The sequence below is a fragment of the Ischnura elegans genome, chromosome 9 (genome assembly GCF_921293095.1).
Source record: "Ischnura elegans chromosome 9, ioIscEleg1.1, whole genome shotgun sequence".
Classification (NCBI taxonomy): Eukaryota; Metazoa; Arthropoda; class Insecta; order Odonata; family Coenagrionidae; genus Ischnura; species Ischnura elegans.
This window is the reverse complement of record NC_060254.1, coordinates 22,159,940-22,184,097: the sequence shown is the minus strand read 5'-3', so window position 1 is coordinate 22,184,097 and position 24,158 is coordinate 22,159,940. Positions and strand designations below refer to the sequence as shown.

The 24,158-nt window shown below is 40.9% G+C and overlaps 1 protein-coding gene and 1 non-coding gene across 3 annotated transcripts in view; one reads left to right on the top strand and one right to left on the bottom strand.

The window, feature by feature from the left end:
• Positions 1-24,158, bottom strand: part of LOC124165796 — a 143,350-nt gene that overhangs the window by 84,072 nt on the left and 35,120 nt on the right. For both annotated transcript variants that reach the window (XM_046543297.1, XM_046543298.1), the window contains exon 2: positions 18,751-18,982. In XM_046543297.1, coding sequence (XP_046399253.1) covers positions 18,751-18,982 — 232 coding nt within the window. The remainder of the gene's footprint in view (positions 1-18,750; positions 18,983-24,158) is intronic.
• On the top strand, positions 16,352-16,423 carry Trnae-uuc. Its single transcript has one exon. It is a non-coding gene; the product is annotated as a tRNA-Glu (tRNA).

Below are 24,158 nucleotides of genomic sequence, written 5' to 3'. Positions count from 1 at the left end.
GTCCAACCTCCCGCTCACCACCAGAGCTGATGCTGATCTCTTCATTGAGAAACTTACGTCTCTGATTCAAGATGCCGCCAAAGAGGCATCCTTTTTACCGCCACCTTCTTCGTTCTCCGAACCCATTCCTCCGCACATACTTACGACAATCAGACATCGTAACGCTGCCAGAAAGATTTGGCAACATACCCGGCTCCGAGAAGATAGAATGAAGTTCAACGCACTCCGCAACAGGGTGCAAAGACTAATTAAGGAACTTCGCCAGAAATCCTGGGACTCAAAAGTGTCATCGTTGCAAGGCTCTGACGGCTCCATTTGGCCGATCACTAAGGCCCTTAAGAATCCAAGGCGCGACTACCCGTCATTAATCTCTCCGAATGGAAGAGCTACCACGAATGTGGAAAAAGCCGAAGTCTTCGCTTCCATGCTCGAAAAGAGATTTATTAATGACCTGCATTCTCCTCATGAACAATCCTGTGAAGACACTTGGCTGAGTCTGCAGCGCTGCCCAACCAGTGAACCAGACTTCATTACTCTCCATGAAATCGAGGCCACTATCCGCATCCTTAAACCCAAATCTGCTCCCGGACCGGACAACATCCCCAACAGGCTCCTCAAAAACCTTCCTCAACCTACCATTCTTCTCCTGCAACAACTTTACAACTTCCTTCTATCCACCTGCTATTTCCCATCTTCATGGAAAATAGCCAAAATTATAATGATTCCCAAACCCGGTAAACCTCCCACCCTTCCTTCATCTTACCGGCCCATCAGTCTGCTCTGTACGTTATCCAAACTTTTTGAAAAACTCATCCACCGCAGGCTCAGCCAAGTTCTTCTGACTGAAGACATAATTAGACCGGAACAAACAGGATTCCGCAGGAAAACCTCCACAGTCCACCAGATTGTTCGCCTCGCTGAAACCATAACTTCTGGCTTCAACCAACGGTTAATCACACATGCTGTGTTTTTGGACCTCGAAGCAGCCTTCGACCGGGTTTGGACCCTGGGCCTCATCCATAAGCTTTCCTCCTTAAACATTCCCTCCCACCTTCTCAAACTAATTCAATCATTTATATCAGACCGCTCCTTCTTTGTAACCCTTAATTCCAACATCTCTTCCCGCTATCCCATATCCTCTGGCGTCCCGCAAGGCGCCATCTTATCCCCCATACTCTTTAACCTTTATGTAAATGACACCCCTTCCCTTCCAAACACCCAACTATTCCTCTACGCAGACGATACCACCATCCTTGCCCAGGGTTCGGATCCGGAACGAACGGCTGACTTGGCGCAAAGTCACCTTGACGAGTATGAGGACTGGGCTAGTGAGTGGAAGCTCAGCGTTAACGCGACCAAGTGCACGCATGTTGTGTTCTCCCGGCGAACCAGGACAGGTGACGGCCAGCGGCTTCACTACGGAAACCAGCGGATTCCTAAACAGCTATCCACTAAATTTCTTGGAGTTCTTTTGGACAAGAAACTCACCTGGAAGTCACACATCGCTTCCTCTATTAATAAAGCAAAAGGAGCGCAAACGGCGTTATATCCCTTATTGAAATCAACCTCGCCTTTGCGCTTAAAAACTAAACTACTTTTGTACAATATCTGCATTAAACCATTATTATCCTATGCATCTCCAGCCTGGCTTCATGCAGCACCAACGCATCTCAAGAGGATTCAATCCGCCGAAAATGCCATACTGAGGAAAATTATCGGGGCTCCCTGGTTTATCGCCAACAGAAATATAAGAAAAGATCTGAAGATTTCTCCCCTTCTCACAACCTTGAAGGCTTATTTGGCGAAATTCGAAAGATCTTTTGCCGCCACTCAAAATGACATACTAAAAAACCTTTGGGACTATACCCCTTCAGTTCTGGCTAAACATAATGTCCCAAAAACCGCCCTTATCCCTTCCCATATCCCCACCCCTACCTAAATATAAAAAAAAAAGTAAAGTAACGAAATGCCATGATCAGCCAGCGATGTAATTATTCCGGAACCTACTAACTGAAATGAACCCCTCAGTAGACAGCTTCACAGCTGGGAGCTTGAGTCTAAATACCAACAATGAAAAATCGGCGTTGCGTTGCACCCCTTCAAGCTTTGGTTTTATGAATTTTATATTTGTTCTAGCCTTCTCTCTTTTACTGCATACTAATATCGTACTCGTGTTTTGTCTCTCCTCAGCTGATATCTGGCCATTGTCCTTTCCATACTTGTCAATGATTCACTGTCTCGGTTATGACATCTCAGCAGTCGTCAGCAGCATACTAATTCTTTCTCCGTGAATATTGACACCCAAAGTCTTCTCCTTGATTTTATCGACGGCTTTCTCGATTAAGCATTAAAAATTACGGGGGAAAGTGCACACCCTTATCTTACTCCTTTTCCTAGATTTGCTTCTTCACAGTTGGTTTCAGATTTTATCACAGCTACACGGTTTTTATATAAATTGTGCACAATTATACCGTCATTGTAGAGTAATGTATTTTTTTCAGAATTCTAACCATACGCGGCCCTCTCGTCAACCTCGCACTCAGCATTCATTAGGTATAATAGCGGCTTCGGTCCCAGGCAGAGTTTTTTTATGCATTGCCTCCATCTAGACCTCGCCGGGGCGCGCCGATAAATATATTCTCGGACGCCGCACAGTGGGCAAATCGAAAAGTGCTGGCCAAAATCTCAAAAAAGATTACAAAATAGGAAGTTGAAACTTCGCACAAATGTTTTCAAGTAAATTGTGCATAATTTGCCCAATTTATTCTTTGCTGTTCCCTCACGTGAACAATTCATGCGAGGTCTAAGTTGAACAAATTTAGGTAAAAACTAACACACTCGATTTTTCTGAAAATTCCAACTTAATCTTTAAATCAATCTCTTGCAGTGGTTTCGCGGTGGAAATATATCTTTTTTTCTCTCTACGTTTACGTAAAAAAAATGGCTGCAAAGAAGGTCATCCATTTTGTAATATATCTCTGGTCACTAATGAAATAAAAAATTTGAAACCCTCCAAATGTCAGTGTTAAATAACATGGCATAACGGTTTGGGCAAAAACGCAATTCATGAAACCACTGAAAGAGGATAAAGTTGGCAATTAAAATAAATCGAGGGCGAACGCATTTAGCTAAATGTGTTCAACTTTGACCTCAAATATATTGCTAACGAGAGGAAACAGGAAAGAATAAATCGGAAAAACTATGCACAATTTATTAGGGAATATTAATGCGAAGTGTCAACTTCCTAACTCAAAAAAAAAACGTTTTTGAGGTTCAAGCCCAGCTTTTTTCGATTCAAGTCCACTGTGCGCCGTATCGCCGCCATTGATTTTTTTCTGTATATTAGCCAGGAATATATTTCTGTATATTTCCCTTGTCTAGTCCTGTATATTGGCCAGAAATTCATAAACATTCGAGGCGGAAAACGACAAAACTAAGATCACCGTACACGTCAATATGGGTGGTTACCTATTTTTATTGCCTAAATCGAAAGATTATTACTCAGGAGTACATATTTCACGCTTTTGGATTTTTGATGACGATATCTACTTTTCGCGATTAAATGAAAAGTGAAAATTTTCAAGCGCGCGAAAACGCAACGGCTAAGTATGAATGCTGGGAAAAGCCCGTGTGACGTCTGGCAGCTGCTGTGTGAGGCCACCTGGGTGCGAGACTATGAACGCCGCTACGATCAGGCTGCTTGCTGCCGAGCATGGCGGTAGCGTAGAGTACCCTGCTACAAGGGCGTACCCAGGATCATAACTGGGGGGAGGGGGGGGGAGCAAGCCCTGGTCTAAGGGAGGGCAAACCAAGTTGTGACATTATTTTATGAGATTATTTCCAGAAAAAATAGTTTTTTTAAGTTACATATCTTACAGTAACATATATCATTTTTTGTGGGTTTAAAGAAAATTTGTTGAATGCTTTCGTTTCAATTCAGTACTGATTTTGCTTAAAGACTTTTCCGATTTTTGCTTCTAGGGGGGCAGCTGCCCCCCCCCCATGCCCCTGGCTGGGTACGCCCATGCCCTGCTAGCGGGTAGCGCTTGGCTTGAATAAGGATTATTAATAACCTATCACACGAAGGAAACTTTCCAACCATAGGCAATTTTAATAGGTGATTATTAAGAAATGTTACCCTGAGCTCTGTGCCTCATGCATACATTGGTAATCTCAGAGTATGTAAAACTCCTGACTACTCGTATAGCATCTAGGTCCCTGTGACGTCACGTGGAGTGGTACCGCATGAGCGCCAATCTGGCCTTTTTGAAATGAGGTTAAAGTTGGGCATTAACATTCGTCTAAACTGGGATTTCTAAAACCAAATAATTTGTGTATCATGAATACATTAATAGTGGGTAACGAATCGCAATGAATGCCTTTCGTTTACTTTGATGAAGGAAACTACCCTATTCTAGGCCGCCCGATGACAAAGTCTGGAAGGAGGAAGAGAGCTGGGAATCCCGAAATGCAACGGCCCCGGAGGGAGAGAGAGAGAGGCAGAGATAATAGCGTTCCCGCTCCATGTCCCTCGTCGAGGATTTGCAAACATCGTTATCTCCGAGTCAAATCTCCGTGGAGATAGCCGCCAGCGTCACGTCACACGCGCGGTCGGAGCCAACGATGCAATGAGCCTCCTCACAGAGATGCCAGCGGTCCTCCCGATTACAGCGCACCTTATCAGCAGCAGACACAAGGGGAGCAACACGAAAGACTGTTTAATTTATACTCATAAACGACGTTCCGAAAGACTCCCAAAAGATATCGGAAAGCCAGCGCGTTTCCAGCTTTGTATATTTGATTGGCTCTGACGGATATTCCCGAGTGCCGTATTTTGGGCTGACTCAGGAGGAAGTGATGGGCAGGCATGAGTGTCTTCCCGCCCCAAAGTTTATCCACGCATTCCAATGAATGCGTTGTAGTGCATCAGCGAAGCGAAAGCACGTCGGAAGCCTGATAATTTAAGCAATGAGTCTCCAAAATTTTCAGCCCCGAAGGGGTGTAAAAACTTTTCATTTTAGCCTTCGAAATGATTAATTATAAGTATACCAGGACTAGCCTCGGTGATAACTTTTTCGGGAGTCACCCGCTATGCATAAATTGTGCGAAATATCCACAGAGAAAAAAAACATACGCTTTGGCCAGGATTCGAACCACGATCCCCCAAATTCCGGTCGCGTGCTTTAGCCAGTTAAGCTATCGAGGCTGCCTGTGGGTAATTGAGGACACAACCGGACTAGGTGGTATGGACTCAAGGGCGTACCCAGGATCATAACTAGGGGGGGGGGGGGGGCAAGTGGTATAGGTAGAGGGCAAGCCATGGTCTAGCGGGGGGGGGGGGGGGCAAGCCAAGCTGCGACATTTTCCCATGGAAAAGGTGAATGAAACCAACATTTTAAGAAAATTATAACAGCGCTTTATTAGTTTATGAGATTATTTTCTTGAAAAAATAATTTCATTTTCGTTACATATCTTATACTAATGTATATCATTTTTCGTGGGTTTAAAGAAAATTTGTTGAATACTTTTGTTTCAATTCAGAACTGATTTTGATTAAAGACTTTTGCAATTTTGCTTCTAGGGGGGAGGGCAATTTCCCCCCCTGCCCCTCGCTGGGTACGCCCATGTATGGACTGCTAAGCATATGATGCCACAAGCAGTCAACTCGTCCTCGTCTATCTCGTGCGCACGATTTGGACTGCCGCCGTCTATGATAGTCTCTGAAGATTCTCTGTCATCGCTGGGATTTGAACCCGAGCCCACGGAGTGAGAAACCAACTCTCTAGCCACCACACCAACCCGATCCCCAGGTTGAAATAAAGAATCCGAGAAAAATGAAAAAGTAAGCCACACCCTCGTGCACATCCTAACCAATCACTGAAATTCTACGACGATCAATCAGTTCCGTGGGAACAATTCCATACCAGAACCTTCGGCTTAACGATGCACGGAGCAGTATCTCAAATTACCAGGCCCCGCGAAGCCAGATTTTCGAGATATTTTTCCTCGGTGGGAAAGGGAGGCTTTTCGAGAAGAACGTTCGTGAGCTTGGACCCTCCTCCTTCTCGCCTACTCTCACGATCGCCTTATTCTTCCTCCTTCCGTATCCCACATACAATGTGCCAGACGCGCATGCGTCGGATGACCTCAATAGTTCCATTCACGTGATCAGGGTAGTAGATCACGTGTCAAATCCCGCGCCGCACGCCGCGTTCACTTTAATCAATTCATTCTCGCCTCGGAGTCAATGCCGGCCGAGGGGAGGGCAGCGAAAGTTAAAAGAAGACTAAAAATTTACGCTATCGAAAGTACCGCATACACCTTAAAATATGCACAATACCAAGTCGTTACATCACGAGATCATGAAGATATGGAATATATGACTAAAAACATTACAGAAGAATAACAAATTTGGGGTCTGGATATTAACGTCAAAACAAAATATATGAGAAGGATCTTATTCTGGTAGGATAGGCTCAAGGATTCTGTGAAGAGAATAAATATCTTGGGATGCAAATTGCAGGAAACAAAACGATGGAGATAGCCGCCAGGGAAATATGAAATAAAGGAAAAAAGTAATTACACTTTTGAACAACTATGGTACCAGAAAATAACCAATGAAAATAAAAACAAGATACAACGTTTAAGTGAAAAGCATAGTGACTTACGACAGTGAAGTATGGCCAATAACGGCAAAAAATCAGCAAAACTTTCTTTTGAGCACAGAAATGGACTTCTGGCGAAGAGTAGCCGACAAAATAAGGAAAGAAAAAATAAAGAATGGAAGGATCAGGGAAAAAAACTAAGTGACCCAAAAGTGGATGAAATAAGAATTCACCAGTTAAAGTGGTACTGGCAAGTGCAACGAATGGGTAATGAAAGACTCCCGATGCAAATATTGCAGTGGAACCCAGAGGGAAGGCGACGGAGAAGCAGGCAATGAAAAGCTGGATGCATGTGTTGCAGATAGAAATGGCTGAAAGAGGTTTAGAAGGTTGAAGTTATTTCGGGTTTCCCACCGGATGAGGTTCTCCATCTCTACCGACGTTTCGATGGTCGTGTCGTCCATCGTCATCAAGCCCTGATGACGATGGACGACACGACCATCGAAACGTCGGCAGAGATGGAGAACCTCATCCGGTGGGAAACCCGAAATAACTTCAACATCATCATACGCCGGGAAAACCTCAGATCTTTCTTCAGGTTTAGAAGGATTGAGAGACATGAAGATTGGGAATCGGAATCCTCGTGCGACACAAACCGATAGAGATATTTATTATGATTTTAAAAATCCACTGCAGGGCAAAGCTACGTGAAATATTGCGATGGGATGGAGGTGATGGAAAGGAGAATCTGAGACTTTTTAATACCTCTAAAGTATACTTTGTCCGATGAGTTTCGCTAACTGGAAGACTTTTTTAATTTGTAGTAGCATAAGATGCATTGAGTGTGTCGAAAAATCAGGTCATTAGCACTCTTTTATAATGATTTTAACGTTCAAACGGAATAGTATATATGTAATATTTCGGAAATTCCGCCGCTAACTGCTAACTGCTAAAGTCAGCTAACTGCAGAAAAATGCGGTTTCGTACTGGATATGGAAACAAATTCTTACCTTCCAGTCCCATATCAGCAAAAAAATATAATCAGCATGTACTGACACCATAAAAAATGCGCTGCAGTAGTTTTTTGGCAGGCAACCTACTTAAGGACACTTAAAATCTTCGCAAAAATGCTACCTGGGGCTAAATTTCGCCTTTTGATGAAGGTAGTAGTAGTACCTTCAAAGAAACAAATTATTTTAGCGAGTTGCTTCGCGCTTGATATCATTGAATACTAACACATTGGTAAATTAAACTTACGGGCAATTTTCCACGAATAAATTTTTTTCTTTTACACGGCCGAGTTCCTTACATTTTTTATCATCGGCCTGTGACCTGATGATATTTACCGGATGATAATACAAAATGCATATAAACCGGTCGCGTAAAGGAAATAAATGTTTTTGTGGAATGATTCCAGCAAGTTTTAATTTGCCAATATTAGTGAAAACTGATTCATACTCATTTGCTTTTAAGTTCATGCATCATGCCGGAGCGTAGCTTCAAAGGGTAACTACAAAAAAGATCACGAAGATTATTTGCGACTAACATGCCACCCGGCGTTGCTCGGAAGGATAGTACCCAGAGAAGTGGGAAACTTGAAACTTGGCTTTCAAGGTTATATTGGATTTAAATGTTTCCTCTTTGAGCGTGTCAAGAGGTGTGCCTAACCGATAGGATGCCCAACCGCATAGGTTGCATGATGAGACGTAACAAACGGAAATGAGAAAAGACGCAAGGGTCGCGTCGGACGCAATCTAAAGTAGCACTACGGGGTTTGAGAGCATGAGATGCACCGTCGTAAAAACTTTGGTTGCAATCCGTGCAGCCGTATGGAAACGCATTGCGGACAGACAAACACACATCCTCTCTTACAAATGTATATAGAATGGAAAATTCTATTGGACTCAATAAAGGATGTGGAAACGATTTCTAGTTCTAGGCTCGGGGATTGCGATTATAATGGGTTACTTATTGCCCAAACTTAGTGTAAATTCACGAAAACAGAAAAATATTGATAGAATTTTTCGTAAATTTCCTTTTGCTGATTTTCATGAGGGGAACAATGGTTTCGAGGGAAAGCACTCGTAAGGTACGGGAGAGAGAGAGAAAGGCAATACAGAAAAAGGGAATAGAAAGCAGGTATGAATTGATGAAGAGTATTAAAATATTATTTTATTAGACCGGTTCCAGGGGAAAGCCGGGGATTAGTAAGCGGTGCGTCACACGGCTATACATACAATATGACTGCCCCCGCATCGAAGCATGCTACAGACGTACACACATCATCAGCGAAGAATGACAAGATATTTGAATTGCAAGTTATCTACATCTACACACTACCCCGTAAGTCGCTTGAATAGACGCGCGGCGGAGGATGTTACGATACCAGCCGTACATTAAAAAAATAAGAATTAAAATAGGTACAGCACAATCCTAGAAATCCGGCCTTACAGTGGCACTTCGATAAGTTTTCGTTTTTCTGTTACTAACAAGTAGTTTTATTTGCATGGTGATTTTTATTTACTAATTTTAATTGCATGTTGGTGTTCTAAGCACTCTCCTATTTTCTGGTCTGATCGCGTGTCATCGTCATGTGTGCTTAGCCTGCGAGTGGCCTGTGTCCGGCAAGCGATCGCGTTCCTGATTAAGGCTAGAATGAGCGTTACATGCCTGGTGTGGAATCACACGCCCAGGTGGTGGCTGGCACGGCACCTCATAGATGTAATCCGGCACATCCAGTAATCCGAAGTTTCTCTCTTGTCATCGGCTAAATAATTTCATTATTCCTAAATAAAAGATTTTTCAATGAATAGTAAGAATTTTGTCGTCATTTGGTGTGTATTTGTGTAACTGTTCAATTCCTATCACATCTGTGCGTAGTTTTGGTGATGCGACCCACTGTATCGGGAAAGGAAAACTAATCAATGCACCGAAATAAGATGGACGTGGGACGAACGTACAATCTTGGAATAACGGTACGATATAAAGTCGAAATTTAATCCTAAATGATTATTATACAAGGTATTTTATCAAATTGTATTTGTTTCTGCGCATGCGCCTATAAAAATATTTAACATTTACATTCCCCACCCGCGCGACATTTCGACTACCCGATAAATAAATTTATTTACCTTCAACAGCGTATTTTAGACCCTTACAACGGGGGAATGTTACGAACTACAACGTAAGATGCACAACACCCATGCCCAGAATAGGGGTAACCAATCCAGGCGGGACTCGAACCCACGAGCTTTACTTTGACAAGAAATGAGGGCTCAGGGGACCCCTTCGAGGATACAACACACCGCGGCCGGGACCCAGTAATTCAACTGATACGCCCGATCACCCGGGGAGGGGAGTGGAAATGGGAAGGAAAAAGGAAAGAGGCGCCGCCGCGATAGGAGCCCGACGACGCCTCTGGGATAGGGATAGGGTTGGATGGGAGGGACGGGGAAAATACATCACCGTTATAGAAGCGGACAGGGCTCACTAAATAGCGAAGCCTGGCATCAGCCATTAATGTGCCAACGATTTTAGTGGAGTTTCCTATTAAAGAGAAAAATCCATCGATCAAATCGTTGGATCTTCACTTTGACAGTCAAGGACTTGTTTGGAGATGACCAGCCACAACACTCTTTATTAAGTTTATGATAAAAGCCTTAAAATGTATTAATTGTTCCAGGCCAACTCATACAAGCCCCATAAATTTGATAGTAAACTGTAATAATTTCGCCAATATTTGCTAATAATTCATTAAAGAAATGCAATATGAGAAATTCATGTGAGAAGTTGCAAATGTTCTCTCAATTTTGTACTCAAGGATTCTCGTCATCATTGGCCATGTTTTTAAGGTAATTCACTTTTTTAATGCCACGCAGATAATCCGTAAAATTAGGACTATTTTACATTGCACGATTGAAAATTACGACCAACAATTGTTTTCTCAATGATTTCCCCGTAGGCGTTACAGATGAAAATGCTTCAGATCTTGCTATGGAATCCACGATGAGTACTATATGACGGTCATGGTTTTCGGGTTTCCACCCCGTTGTTTGATATCTTATAACGACATTTTCGTCAGCAAGTCCCACCTGACCTGATGATGCCTGACACAGCCTCTCCCGGTGCCAAATCAGAGAATTTATTTTATCATTTATTATACATAAGGGCTGTTATGTAAATATCGAAAATACTTCAAAACTACAAATTGATTGAAAATAAATCAATACACGTTTCATTTTGGCTGTAATTGTAATTCTTCGTCTTGCCACTGAACTGTGGCTCGTCGGTCTACGCCCTGTAGTTATGAATTTCATTCAACAGTAATTAGATCCTGACTCATTCGAATTTTCGTCTTTAGAGAGTGTGCGTCGACGTGAAATTTGAAGCGGATAATGTGGAGAAAAATGAGACATGTAGGACTTCACTTTTTCCCGGCGAATGGCGGCAGAAAATTCTCCTCGGGATTTCATCCGGGTAATCTCCTCTATCTCCATCTCTGCCGACGCTTCCATGAAATCCTTTTTCATCGTCATCAAGGCCGATCATCGTCATCGGCCATTGGATTCGCGTTTATAACCGCTCTGCGGATATTTTTGAGAACCGAAGTGATAAGCGAAGGAAGTGGCAGCGCAAATCAAGATTCTAAGGGGCGGAATATGACCTCCACTCTTTGTAGTCCCCTTAGCTAAGACCACGTATATTACACTAAAGAAGTATCCAGCTGGCCTCTACTTACTGTTATATATGCTTTCATCCACCGCGAATTTAAATGGGTTTCGATAAGTTGTCACTCGCGTCGCTGACGGGTGGAGTGATCCGAATTACACGGAGAAATAAGGTGAAATTAGGGCTGTCAACCGCAATTTATATCCGTGATAACTATCTCACTCTATCAAATCCATGACTTTTAAAATCTTTTACTGCTGTTTTCAAATATTATATTGAAAATCAATTTGTACACATTGCCCCGCTGCAGACATTTTTGAAAACCGATTAACGTGGAAATGATAATCAATCTCCTTCGGAACGGACTGTTGTCTCCCAAGTGTAATATTCTGTGCCTAGATCGATTCGAATTCGATAGAGGAATGTTTTCCGATATCCCGGCGGGTGAGATGGCAGGAGCAAGATGGTTTTAGAAGCATGACAGACGTGAACTCAATACTCATGTCGAAGCAAGACATTAAAAACCGTTTATCGCAACCTTGGTCGGTTCTCATACTCACATGACTTTCATTTCACATAAACGTCCTTCAAATTTTACCCGCCCAAAACGGAATGGCAATGGACAATTGTCTCAGTGGCATCGCTTTGCCTCCCATACCACTGTTTTCCACTGACGTCACGTCAACGCTTCGCGACTAGAACTTAATGAGCCGTGGTTATCTTTCGCCTTCATATACGTCACCTAATCCTCTCCGACAATGACGGCTACGGCATTTAGCGAGCGTTAAGTCTGGGGCGTCTTTAGTCTAAACAAGCAATGCCATTGACACAAGCCTCTTATTTCCGGCTCCGAGAGTCCTCCGAAGACATTTAAGCTAGGGGAAGCAGATGATTGTCGAAGCGATTGCCGTTATCAGTGCGTTCACTATTCCACTAAATAGACAGAAGCGGGTTGTTCGGAGACCACGTAGTCTGCCCTAGGACTGAACTAGCAGTGGTGGGAAACAGCGACTGGACGCATTATCATTAAGGGCCTCTCGTTATCTCGTAATTCGTACGATATCCCATACAGACCTATTTTAAAATATGAAACAAACTAATCCTACGTCCAATAGGGAAAATTAATGAAAGCATACGCATAATATGATCTGACTTATGTAGGCAGTAAAAATATGCACGATACTCTGATTTTCTAAATTATCGATGTTGAGGCGAAGCATATTACACTGTGTACACATATTATTACAGTCTCATCAAGCCTGCCTATCTCATACATTTAAGAATAATAACACTAACATGGCCTTTGAAATGTGGTGCTACAGAAGAATGATGAAAATCAAATGGATCGACCGAGTTAGTAACGAGGAAGTCCTAAGAAGGGTAGGAGAGAAGAGAAGCCTCATGAAAACCTTAATAAGAAGACGGAACAACCTTATACGCCACATCTTGAGACATGATGGCCTGATGAAGACAATCGTCGAAGGGCAAGTGGAAGGCAAGAATGGAAAAGGAAGACCTCGGACAAAATATATGGAACAAGTAAAGAGAGATGTGAAAGAGAACACTAAAATAGTACTTCAACTTAAAAATAAGACTTAAGCATCAGTAAGGTACCTAATAAAATGCTTTAGTAACGCAGTGAATATTGTACTACATTTTATGGAAGTTAAATTATGTATACCTACATTTGGCCCAGGTATCTGCACCCCTGTGCATAAACCGAATTTGACGCATAAAAGGTGTTTTTGTACATGGGATCAAAATTGAGCAATATCCTGACCAATTACATAAAAAAATATTCCTGTTTTAATAAATATCCAAAGTGAATTCATGAACGATTAATTAATGTTGATAATGCTGAAACTTTATTGTAAACGGTCCATGAATTTTATTTTGTCATATTATTTATGCATATTATGTTCTAAAACATGTTTTAAAGCACTGGAGATCGGAGTTATTAATTCATTAAATTTCTTTTGCATACCTTTTTTTCGCCTATATATTTGTTATATGTGACTAATTTCTACATATTTTTACTTGGAAGTTGGCCTAATCGCAGGCTTGATGCCTTTTTTGCCAACCCTTACAACGGCCTGCATTAAAAAATATAATAATATAGGATAGATTAAGAGGAACGTCGTGATGGACTTGTTTAATATTACAGATATATATATATATAATATATATATATATATAATATGTTATTATGATTGTGTATATATATATATATATATATATATATATATATATATATATATATATATATATCCATTCCTTACTTTGGCACTAAGCGGTTCGTCCAAATCACTTGGAATTACCAGAGGCGGGATAATAGCTACGCAAATAGAGCTCTCGTTCCCGCAATCATAGGGTACTGTTTCAAAGATTGCAACACTGACTGCCTGGATATCTGTTCCTCGATGATTGTCTGCTCTTAAGAATCGCTGATCTCACATAGTAGTAGAATATCGAGAGCAGTTTGGGAGAGCAAGTGAATATTGAGCAATAGTGGAATTCCACGTCATGTCTAGCGATAGCGATGACGAGACGGAAAGAACAAAAATGGCGCTTCGCCTTCGAAACCTTCGAGCACATTCGTAGACAGATAAGCATACTTCACAGTTATAGAACTTGATTCCAAATATCAGATGGGACCTGTGACGTCACACTATGGCTATGCGTACAAATCAGCTATCCATGCATGGAAGTGACCGTTTTTCTGAGTAACTACTACTTCACATTAATTGCCAAGGGAAAACAAGTTCCGTGGGTCTGGATTTGAACCACAGACCTTCGGCTTTCCAGGCCACTGCGCGGAGCACTACGTGAGCAATTTTAACGAGGCTCACACGTTGCTGGATGTGAGGGTTGATGGGTCGAAGGTCGTGAGCGGCAGACATGCACGATCGAGATCTTTTAGGTGACCGATTAATCAACTGGATCACTCCGACGAACGACACAGTATATTTTCCTGTTCACGACCGATTTCGTTCGTCGATCATTCGCGACCGAAGTCGGTCGTCGGTCGTTCGTGATCGAGAAAAGAATTACAGTCATTCACCATGAAAAACAGTCGCTGGCGTATGAATTCTCCATCCAATGCGATGCCTCGGATAATAGTGGTTTTCCAGTCAGAGGATTCATTGATAATTACGGCTAATTATCCATGGAGTTCCATTCCGAATATAACATAGGAGCCATTTAATCGTAATCTACTACAATATTAAACATTTTATTAGAATCTTTATAATTTGCTAATGTTCATGATTTGGTGCCAAAAATATGAAAAATGTAAATACATTCGTTAAATCTACTTTGCTGAAAATAATTAACGTGATGCTAAAATTTCCTTTCCTTTTGTAGAAGTGGATGAAAATACGGTGTGTTTTTCAAATAAAATTCTTTAAATTAAAATATTAATGGCATAATGATTAAGACTATTGAAGCCGTAGAAAGCTATGAAATGAGTTCTTTCAATATTCACATGCCAAAATTTAGTGCCTCAGTTTTTATTATCATAATTCTGTGTTGAACAATTTATTTTGTATTTAAATTAAGGTTAAATCTTTTTTATAAAATCGTATCCGGCTCGATTTTGTGGAAGTTCTTTATATACATGATAAAAAGAAGAACACAATGGTAATTTCCACACTTTTAAATGACTTTCTACCTTGAAAATGACACTTACGTGTTGAAACCATGGTCGGTTGCTGAGTTGTGACATATTAACAGTGTGGAAATTACCATTGCGTTCTTCTTTTTATCATGGATTTACAGCTTTTTGGTGGTACATAGGCCTACTAATGCCTGTCACGAAACACAATTTTATATTTTTCCGCGACTGATTGGATCGCTTTTTATTAGCAAGAAAAAACATGAAACATCTTCCTCATCTATTCTTCAACATTTTGTAAGCGAAACAACATAGAATTCCGAAAGTGTCTCGTCGGCGTTTATTCCGCCATTCGAATAAAATGTTGGGCCCTGAGAATGAGGTGGCCACTGCACCAGTCTGTCGACTAAATTTTCGGCAGGTTTTCCGGCTGTGGGACATGAAGTTGATAATGCAGACGAGGACAGGGAGTGGGAGGCCGGGTCGTTAACATTCGTTTGCGGTTATTGAGGACGGCAAGCAGTGAAACATGCGACGAGCCGACGGGGCAGACAAAGGGAGGTTTGGCTTGGAAGTGGTCAGAACGGCAACAATAAACGGTTTAATACGCCGCCCCCTATATTGACCCTCGAAGGATTTGTGAGCGCTTGAAAAGCCTTAATTTTTCCTTTGTGACAGGTCCAATAGCCCAAACTGTATAATTTATGAATAAGGTAAACCTTTTTGGGAGATGTGTCGTAGAACAGCAAAGTTAAAGGATGCGCAAAGGTAGCTGTGTACTAATTTTAATTTCAAAATTCTATAACATGTGTTTCAAAATCAGGTTCCCGATGATGACGGCGAGGATTGAAAAAAAAGTCGACAAGTTTTGAAATTAAAATAAGTGTACTGTACGATATCTTTGCTTATCTTTATTTGTCAAATTTATGTTTACATTTATGCTGAATTATATATTAATGTGAGAAACAATGGCCTGTAATTTCATGGTATTTAAAATCATATTTATTCGGAATGCATTAATTAATTAAAATTCCTATATTAACCTTCTAAACTTTTGCCACCACTAATTATACTATAAATTAATAAAGGTAAATCTACAAAGCGTGGGTTCAGATGGCATTTTTTCAACTTTCTTACAAGAATTAATAACACCGTACGATGATAAAAGATTTTACGAATTATTTCTATTTTTATTCTTCAAGCAGCTCTTAGATGCCGCGCAATTCGTCGCTTTTAGTGACATCGGTCGCGACTGACAATTGCCGACAGTGATATCGGTCGAGATTGACCTATGTCAATCACTATAGTGACCGACGATCGACCACTAACGTCTGACTAACGTGAATGGTGAACGGTGATTGACATCACTGAAACGACTGACTTGGTCCAACACCAGGTGTCAACTCCTTGAGGACTATCAAGAATGTCAAACCAACTCCATATGAACTTCCAAAGAAACTTAACCTCCCATGTGGTCTAGTGGCTAGGATATCTGGCTTTCACCCAGAAGGCCCGGGTTCGATTCCCGGCATGGGAATGTTTTTTTTCCAGCCACGGTGGTGAGAGGGAAAAATCATTGTCTGCTAATCCAGGGGCGCGGGTTTAAATCTCGCCTAAGGGGATTTTCTCATGGATTTCTGCACGAGTACATGAACTTAATTGTTATAAAGGACTGTATAGCAGGGCGGATCGGAAAAATCGATTTTTTCAAATCCATCTGGCCCAACGAAAAAAAGTTGTGGGGCTGATAAAAAATAGGGCCTGAAAAATTTGAGACCTCTAGGTGAACCCCTCACCCTTGCTCAAACGAAATTTAGAGGAGGGGGAAGGTCAAAATTAGAAATTTATATTTTATGATCGTTCCCTATGGATTTTGCTGAGTTACAGCCCTTCAAGAGCAAAGATTTCGTGCATTTTGACATATCTGCCACCGTTTAGCCACATAATGCCAAATTTGAGCCCGCATCCGCGAAGAAAATATTTCGACTCCCACGTAGCATCGCGGACACAAGTGCGGCAGGCCGCTCCCATCCCCTCCACGCTCGCTTCTTCCCCTCCCACGCCTCGAATGCAGCAAAATTCATCCTGCGTGTGCTGCGAGCAGGGCGCTCATCTTTGATAATATAAATTGACAGTTGGTAGAAGGTAAAGAAGAATGAGTAGCAAGACGACTTGTCCATTATTTGGCGCCTCGTCGGCGTAAACAAATCGATATTACCAACTTTTGGAGAAGTGATGAAATATTTTTAGACCCGAGAACCGGGATTCGAGTTTGAAAGATTTATTGAAACGCCTGGTGGATTTACGGCGAACTATACGGCTAAAGATCCGCAATGGGTTAGGTTCTCCATTTCTCCTTCCAAAGTTTCGACGAGCGACTCGCCCATCATCATCAGGAATCCAAGTGATTCCGGGATCGTGGATGAATATAACTTATGAATTATATGGATTCCTATGGTGTCCACTGCGCAGTAATTAAAAATTCCATGAGATTCCGGGGTTTTATAAGTGAATTACTTTGTTTTCTAGGGTGCTATCCACTCCTAAACGAAAGCATTTTGGGGAAATTTCTGATTATATGGCTAAATTTACGAACGACACAAGTAGTTTTCAAATCATTTGAATTCTGTGTGTAACATCTTCAGGCAATAGAAAATTCTCCTTGAAAATGTAAGCTACTCGCTAGTGTTTAAGTCTAATAAACCCTCCTCCACATAATATAAAACTTCAGCTACATGTATTAAACCAGAAAGAAACTGATGAAGGCCATTGCACAAGCTGTTCTCCAAACTGGTTATCAAATGTAAGCTGAATGTGTGCAAATGAGAGAAAATTTTCAAGCAAGCTACTGTCGAAACAGAAAATTATTATCATAGAAAGTTGTTTAAAGAGAGGTTTCTATTAAATGGATTTAAATTCCTGGATAAATACGAGCAAAAACCTATTAAAATAATAGCTTGGTTTTATTGTGTTGCTGGCTTTGGCTTGCTTTTAGTGTGTTTCGAGGATTCGATGCATTGGGCTAGTTTTCCTCCGACTCTTCATGCGAAAAAGCCGACTTTTCCAGCTAAATCTCCACATTCCTTGAGATGTTCCAGAAGACCGAAAATCCCTGAGTATTCCAGGCTTTCTAGGTAAGCGAACACCCTGACTAATGCTTAAGAATCTGATCCAGGCTTCATCCTATCGAGTCATTCAGGTAGCTGAATGTATTACAATGCGCTAGCATTTAATACATGTTAATATAGTTTTAGGCTTAGAATTATATTGTCGCCATGACACTAGGAATCGTTTCGCAGTAGTAAGACTGTGCTACTTAAGCACGATGGACGTCCATTGAAGACGATACCTTAATACGTTTCACTTTGGCAGAGACTTCTTCTCAGCACCACTAAATCGGAAATACGCGAGCCCAATCTGAATCTGAAGTTTTCCAAGTCAGCGGATACCCTGATTCCTCGACACAGATTGGACAGATTGCCTTCATAAGTAGTTGGCAATTTTTACTATTGCTTGAATGCGGAAGTATAATTTTTTAGTATGCGTAACTTATTCATGACCTTGCGGTGGGCATTTGGGAGTCTTCTTGAGAATGCTGCATGCTAGTGATTGATCACCCCCTGCCAAACACCATTGATGTGGCTCGCAGGGTATTATGTAGAAGTAGATGTAGATACCTGAAGGCGATGAGCGAGTCGCTGTCGCAATGTTGGAAGGGGAGATGAAAAACATACCCGGTGTGAACCCCGGGAGATCTTCACCAAAATGATTTTTTTTTGTGCTAAGGATTTTTCTGCGTGCATTAACGGGCTGGCTAGTCTATACTTTTTCATCACATTCAACGTAATCTAGAGCGGCACTGACCTCATGTGATAGGACGAGGATGAGGAAGTGAGGTCGACGCCGAGTCCTGAGAGGCTCCCCTCGAGGTCAGCGGCCAAGTTGTCGTCGATGTCCTCCACGTGCCATCCACTGTGCGGCCCATGGTGCTGGTGGTGGTGCTGGGAGTGATGGTGGTGCTGCTGGTGGTGGGCACCCGTTGGTGCTGCCCTCGCACCCTGCGACCCCTCCTGAGAGATGGCCCGGATCACATGGCCTGCGAGAGAAAGGATGACACTCAAATCAGTACACAAATACAAAAACCCTCACGATATGTTCAAGATTTCCGGCTTAACTCAGAGAAACCACGGCACAGGAAAATAAAATTCCGAATGAAGATATATAACCTTTGTAAATTTTCACAGAATTTTTTTAAAATAGGTACGGAAGCGTCATTTTTTTGTTTTTTCCGCCCTCTTCTCTACGAACAATGAAATATTATGCTGATTTTAAATGGTTTCCTCACGGCTCCCGAAGGGAATACTGGGGTCTGGGGTATTTCCTTCTCATGCTCTTCCATGATGGGAATCCTGCCTATCTCAACGATCTATTTACCCCCAGAAAAAGACTTTCCCAATCCTATAAATAACAAACCCGATCATACCCTACCTCCCCTCTCATTCCCCAAGTCCATACTGACGTCCATTTCAACTATTTCCTAAAAATTGTGAGGAACGCGTACCTGATAAAATTTTTTTGAAAGTTCACAAAGATTGTTTATCCTCTATAGGTACGAATTTTCACAAAGTGAAAGTCGAATCGATTGATTTCAAATATAATTATCTTTGTACAATCCACAGACAATATATATGTCACCGACCATGGCTTCGGTACTATTATATCATTATGTATAATTGAACGAAAACTTTATTTTTGCTCTGAGGAGCAAACCCTTGGAGCAAAAAAATATACAAATTGCAATTATGCAAAAACCGCTACGGGCGTACAGACAGCGTCACCCAGATGTTAAGCGAATTAGGCTGGGAGCCGCTGGAGACTCGGAGGCTGCGCGCTAGGCTTAGATTGCTTGAACAATTGAGAATAGATATCTTTAAGAGCGAAACTGAGAACATAATATTAGAGCCGCACTGTATTTCCAGGTCCGACAGAAGCGATAAATCAAAAGAGATGTTTAGCCGAACGGATAGATATGCGAATTCGTTTTTCCCCCGAACCATAAAGGAACTTAATAAACGCTAGTCACAACTTCGTTAGAGCACTTCATTTTTATTTTTAGCTGTAAACGGCTGGTGTCCTAACACCCCCTGCCACACGCTTTTTAGGCGGTTTGCGGGGTATTATGTAGATGAGGAAATAGAGTCAAGACTTGGACTACAAAATCGTACCTTCTTGACCATGAAACGCCTTCGGGCACGCAATCGGCTTCTCCCGAAACCGTAAACCGGGAGAACAAAACATCTTTTGTCGCTTATACATCCGATGCACAAATAAGGTGAATAAGAATTCAATGTTTTCCACGGCATATGTGTCAGGCTCGTCAAACTCGCAAACACGGTTAAATTCTGCACGGCACGCGTTAGATTCGTTTTCGGTAGCGTCCGTTATGTGTCAACTGGTGTGTACGGCTTTTCGATTTTCTTCCTATTGCTATTATTTCGTTTTGAGTTCAATTTCTTAATTTTCAGCTCCGCGACCTACGACTGAACTGGACGCCAAAAGCGATAGCAACATATCATTGAAAAAAGATGGTTCACCGATTCGGTGATACAATGAAATATACAAGAGTGATGTCGAGTTATCACGATTTGTTATATTACACCACGTCCAAAAAGCGATGATAAGTATTCGCTACAACAGCATGATCTTGCTTGAATTAGCATAATAGTATTAATATAATTTCCACTGATATATCCAATAATGAAAGTAATAAGGATTACATACAATAATACTAGCACTATTGGAAATAGTTGTGACAAAATTACTAACCCAATAAGCTGAGATGAGGCGATATCTTTTGCACTCCTGGGGTCTCACCAGAATAGACTCGAAATGGTAAAAATAAAAACAGGGTATTTTTGAAACCAGGTCACACCGTCTTGATGTCGACAAATCGCAAGGATAAAAGGTGTTATTTGAGCATTCAAATATCTTGAACAAACTACTAATGATGGGTCGCTTACGATCTATGCGTTCTCAATCATTAAAATGATCAAGTGAACCAAAATACTTATGATTCATAGAGAAATACAAGTCGATTATCAATTAGATATGTTGTCGAAACCAAGAACTATTAATAGTATAATTCTGTGGACCATACAAACTTCATTTCTGTCATTGTTAAATGGTTCCACAAAACATCGCCATTTAGTGTTTAAGTTCGTGATTTGACTTCAATTTTACAACATATTTCCTAACAATTCAAAAAGTAGCCCGGTGAAGATCCAAGATTTTATTGTTATCACCATTCTTAAGCTATGACTAATGTTAAATATAGTTTTTGCTGAAAAAAAACTTATTAAAACATTAAAATTTTTCGCGAGCATACACAGGAATCGCAATAGTGAATATAACCCGTATAAAGTGAGAATTATCAAATAAAAATTTCAGAAAGCCCTTTTTCTTGCAGCCGCCAGTCGAAGACATACTTAGTTGAAATTAACGGTTTAAAAACTTTAAAATCAAAACCAGTAGTAATTTATTTAAATTTTTTTGAATGAAAATGTATTTAATTATTTTATATAATCGTTATTTTCTGTAAAAGCTAATTTTTAACTTTGAAATTTCACATAAAATGGTTCAAAACTAACTTCAGTTAATTTTTATTCGTTAGATACAATGCTTGTCCAACAGATTAGGGGGAAAATAAAACGGTATCTGAGAATGCAATATATCATGATCGCTGCAGCGTTGTTGTGCAAGAATGGATGCATTTTTTTCATTAGATAAGCATCAACCGGCTTCTATCAGTCAGGAGACACTTTCAATCGCATATTCAGAAGCAGTAAGACATTCTCACGAGTGTAGCACTGTTGAACGAAGCTTTATTTCAATATCTTTATCAAGTATAACGCTGGTAAACCGTCATTAGCACAAAGTAAAATGATGTTTAGTGCTACAGGACTTATTTTTCCGGAGGCGAACGGAAAAATGTCCGATATAATTTGTGAATTGAGAATTTTATTAAAGTTTTACGAATTTTCAAGCGAAAGTAAATTATTATAACTTATGGTTTTTCCCGGCGAAAAATTGCAGTACATAGTTTTCTCCGGTTTCGCATCTTTCGCAATTTTTTCTCGGTTTTCGCAATTGGATTCCTGAATCCCTGATGACGATGGGCGATTAGCTTGCTCATCGAAACGTAGGAAGGAGACATGGAGGTTCTGACCCGGTGCGAAACCCGAGAAAACCTTAATGCTAAAGTAAATTAAATTATTCTCGAACTTAGAGCTTGCATTTATTTTATCGAAATTTCAAAAAATTGATTTTGAGAGTTACTCTAAGTTCATTTCTGTAAAAGTAAATGAAGATCCATCTGAAATCAATGGTTGAATGCGGTGTATGGAGGAATTTCCGAAAGTTAAGAATATTTACAGAAGATAATCTGTACTTTCCACGCAGCTTTTAATTACCTACCTCGATCAATTTCAACAACAGTTCCAACAAAATTTACTTTTTTTAGCTTTAATTTTAATCAGTTATTTTATCGGACGAGTAAATTTAAACTATATGTAGTTACATTTTTACGAGATTAACTTTAATGAGTAAAATATTTTGGTAACTTTCCCAACACTGGCTGTTGACACACTATTCAAGAAGAACACATTTTCAATTGGCCACTAAAATGACATCCACTTCGTTTCTCTGACCTAATAATTTCAAGCTTAGGACCAGTGGGAATACATCTGAGGAAGCTCTAACCATCCATATGGATAGACGACTTACGGAAGTTGCGCTCTCCACCAGGAGTAGCGAGCGATTAGCGCCCTGTCTTATGACTGCGTCTCGCGAGTGACTCACGAAGCGATTCGAAATGAATTGCCGAGACTTTGCGGCGACCGTAAATGCCACTGATTAGCACATCTTAGCTGCTCTCAAGTGATGGCCAAATAATACATCGTATGCCTCGAAAGTTCGCTTTTGGAGACGCGGAGAGTGGATACGTTGCTAAGCGATGCTTGAACAGTAGAACGGCCAGAGTGATCAACTCGATCCTTTATCGATTTGAAATGAAGGCCATTTGAAAAAACTGGGTCTAATAGTAATTTTATTTCGCGACTTATTATCATTTAATATTCCATGACCGGGCGAAAAAGCAGAACCATCAATGCTTACTACTTCGCATCAGTCATACCTTATACGGTATCGGTCAAATGATACCTCTGAAAGAAATGCTTCGGAGAATGGAATATTCTTCTATGACATAATTTCTGTTTCGAATTAAATTTCTAGGCTCCCTCTTGCAGAGTTTTACGACAAGAAAAAGATTTTCAATGAGTAGGTTGTTACAATTAGAATGTTTACATCGAGAAAGCCGGCTATGAAATCAAATGGAGACGGCGTCAATATCTACGGAGAAAGACTTAATACGCTGCGGTTTGCTGACGACATAAAGTCATAGCCAAGACAGGAACTGATTTGAAGAAGACTTTGGCACGTACGGAAAGGACATTGGCCAGATATCGGCCGAAAATAAACAGAAGGAAAGCTTACTTAGGTACATATTAGTTTGCAGTAATAGAGAGGTGACTAGTACACACATCATAATGGGGAAAACAAGAGTTTGAAGCGGCGAAAGAGGTTTTGTTTTTCAGGACGCTGACAAACCAACGATGGACGAAGCGAGGAAGAGATATATAATAGAATAGGGGTAGCGAAGAGGGCTTTCGCCAAAATGAAGAATCTACTTACAGCTGATCTGATTGCGAGAATGCAAGAACAGAAGTAAAACAATACATCAAATGCTACATATAGAGAAGCAGAGATCTCAAGAGCGGAATCGTTCGAAATGTGATTCAACCGAAGGATAATGTAGATAAAATGGATTGACCGAGTAAGTAATGAGGGAGGGCTTAGAAGAGTGTTGTAAATTAAAACTTACTCACAGCGTTTAGCTCATCTCTCGTAAGTTCAAAATAATAAAAAAATGCCAAAGTTGCAGTCCACTTTTTATAAGTTGGTGACGTCATTACAGGTATTCATTTACCCGTTCAGGGTAAACCTTTCATTTATGGGATGGATCGCTCACAAGACAGAGAACGGCAACGAAGCACGACCAGTGCGCGAGGCCGAATAGCAACAGGGAAGTTAGGGCCTGATTGGCATGAACTCCTGACGTCAACTTTTCTGCGTAAGGGTTAGGTCCGTCGATTTTTTTCCATGTGTTGCTCGAGAAGCAGGCGATAGATCGAGAAACGGAAATTTAAGGATCTCTT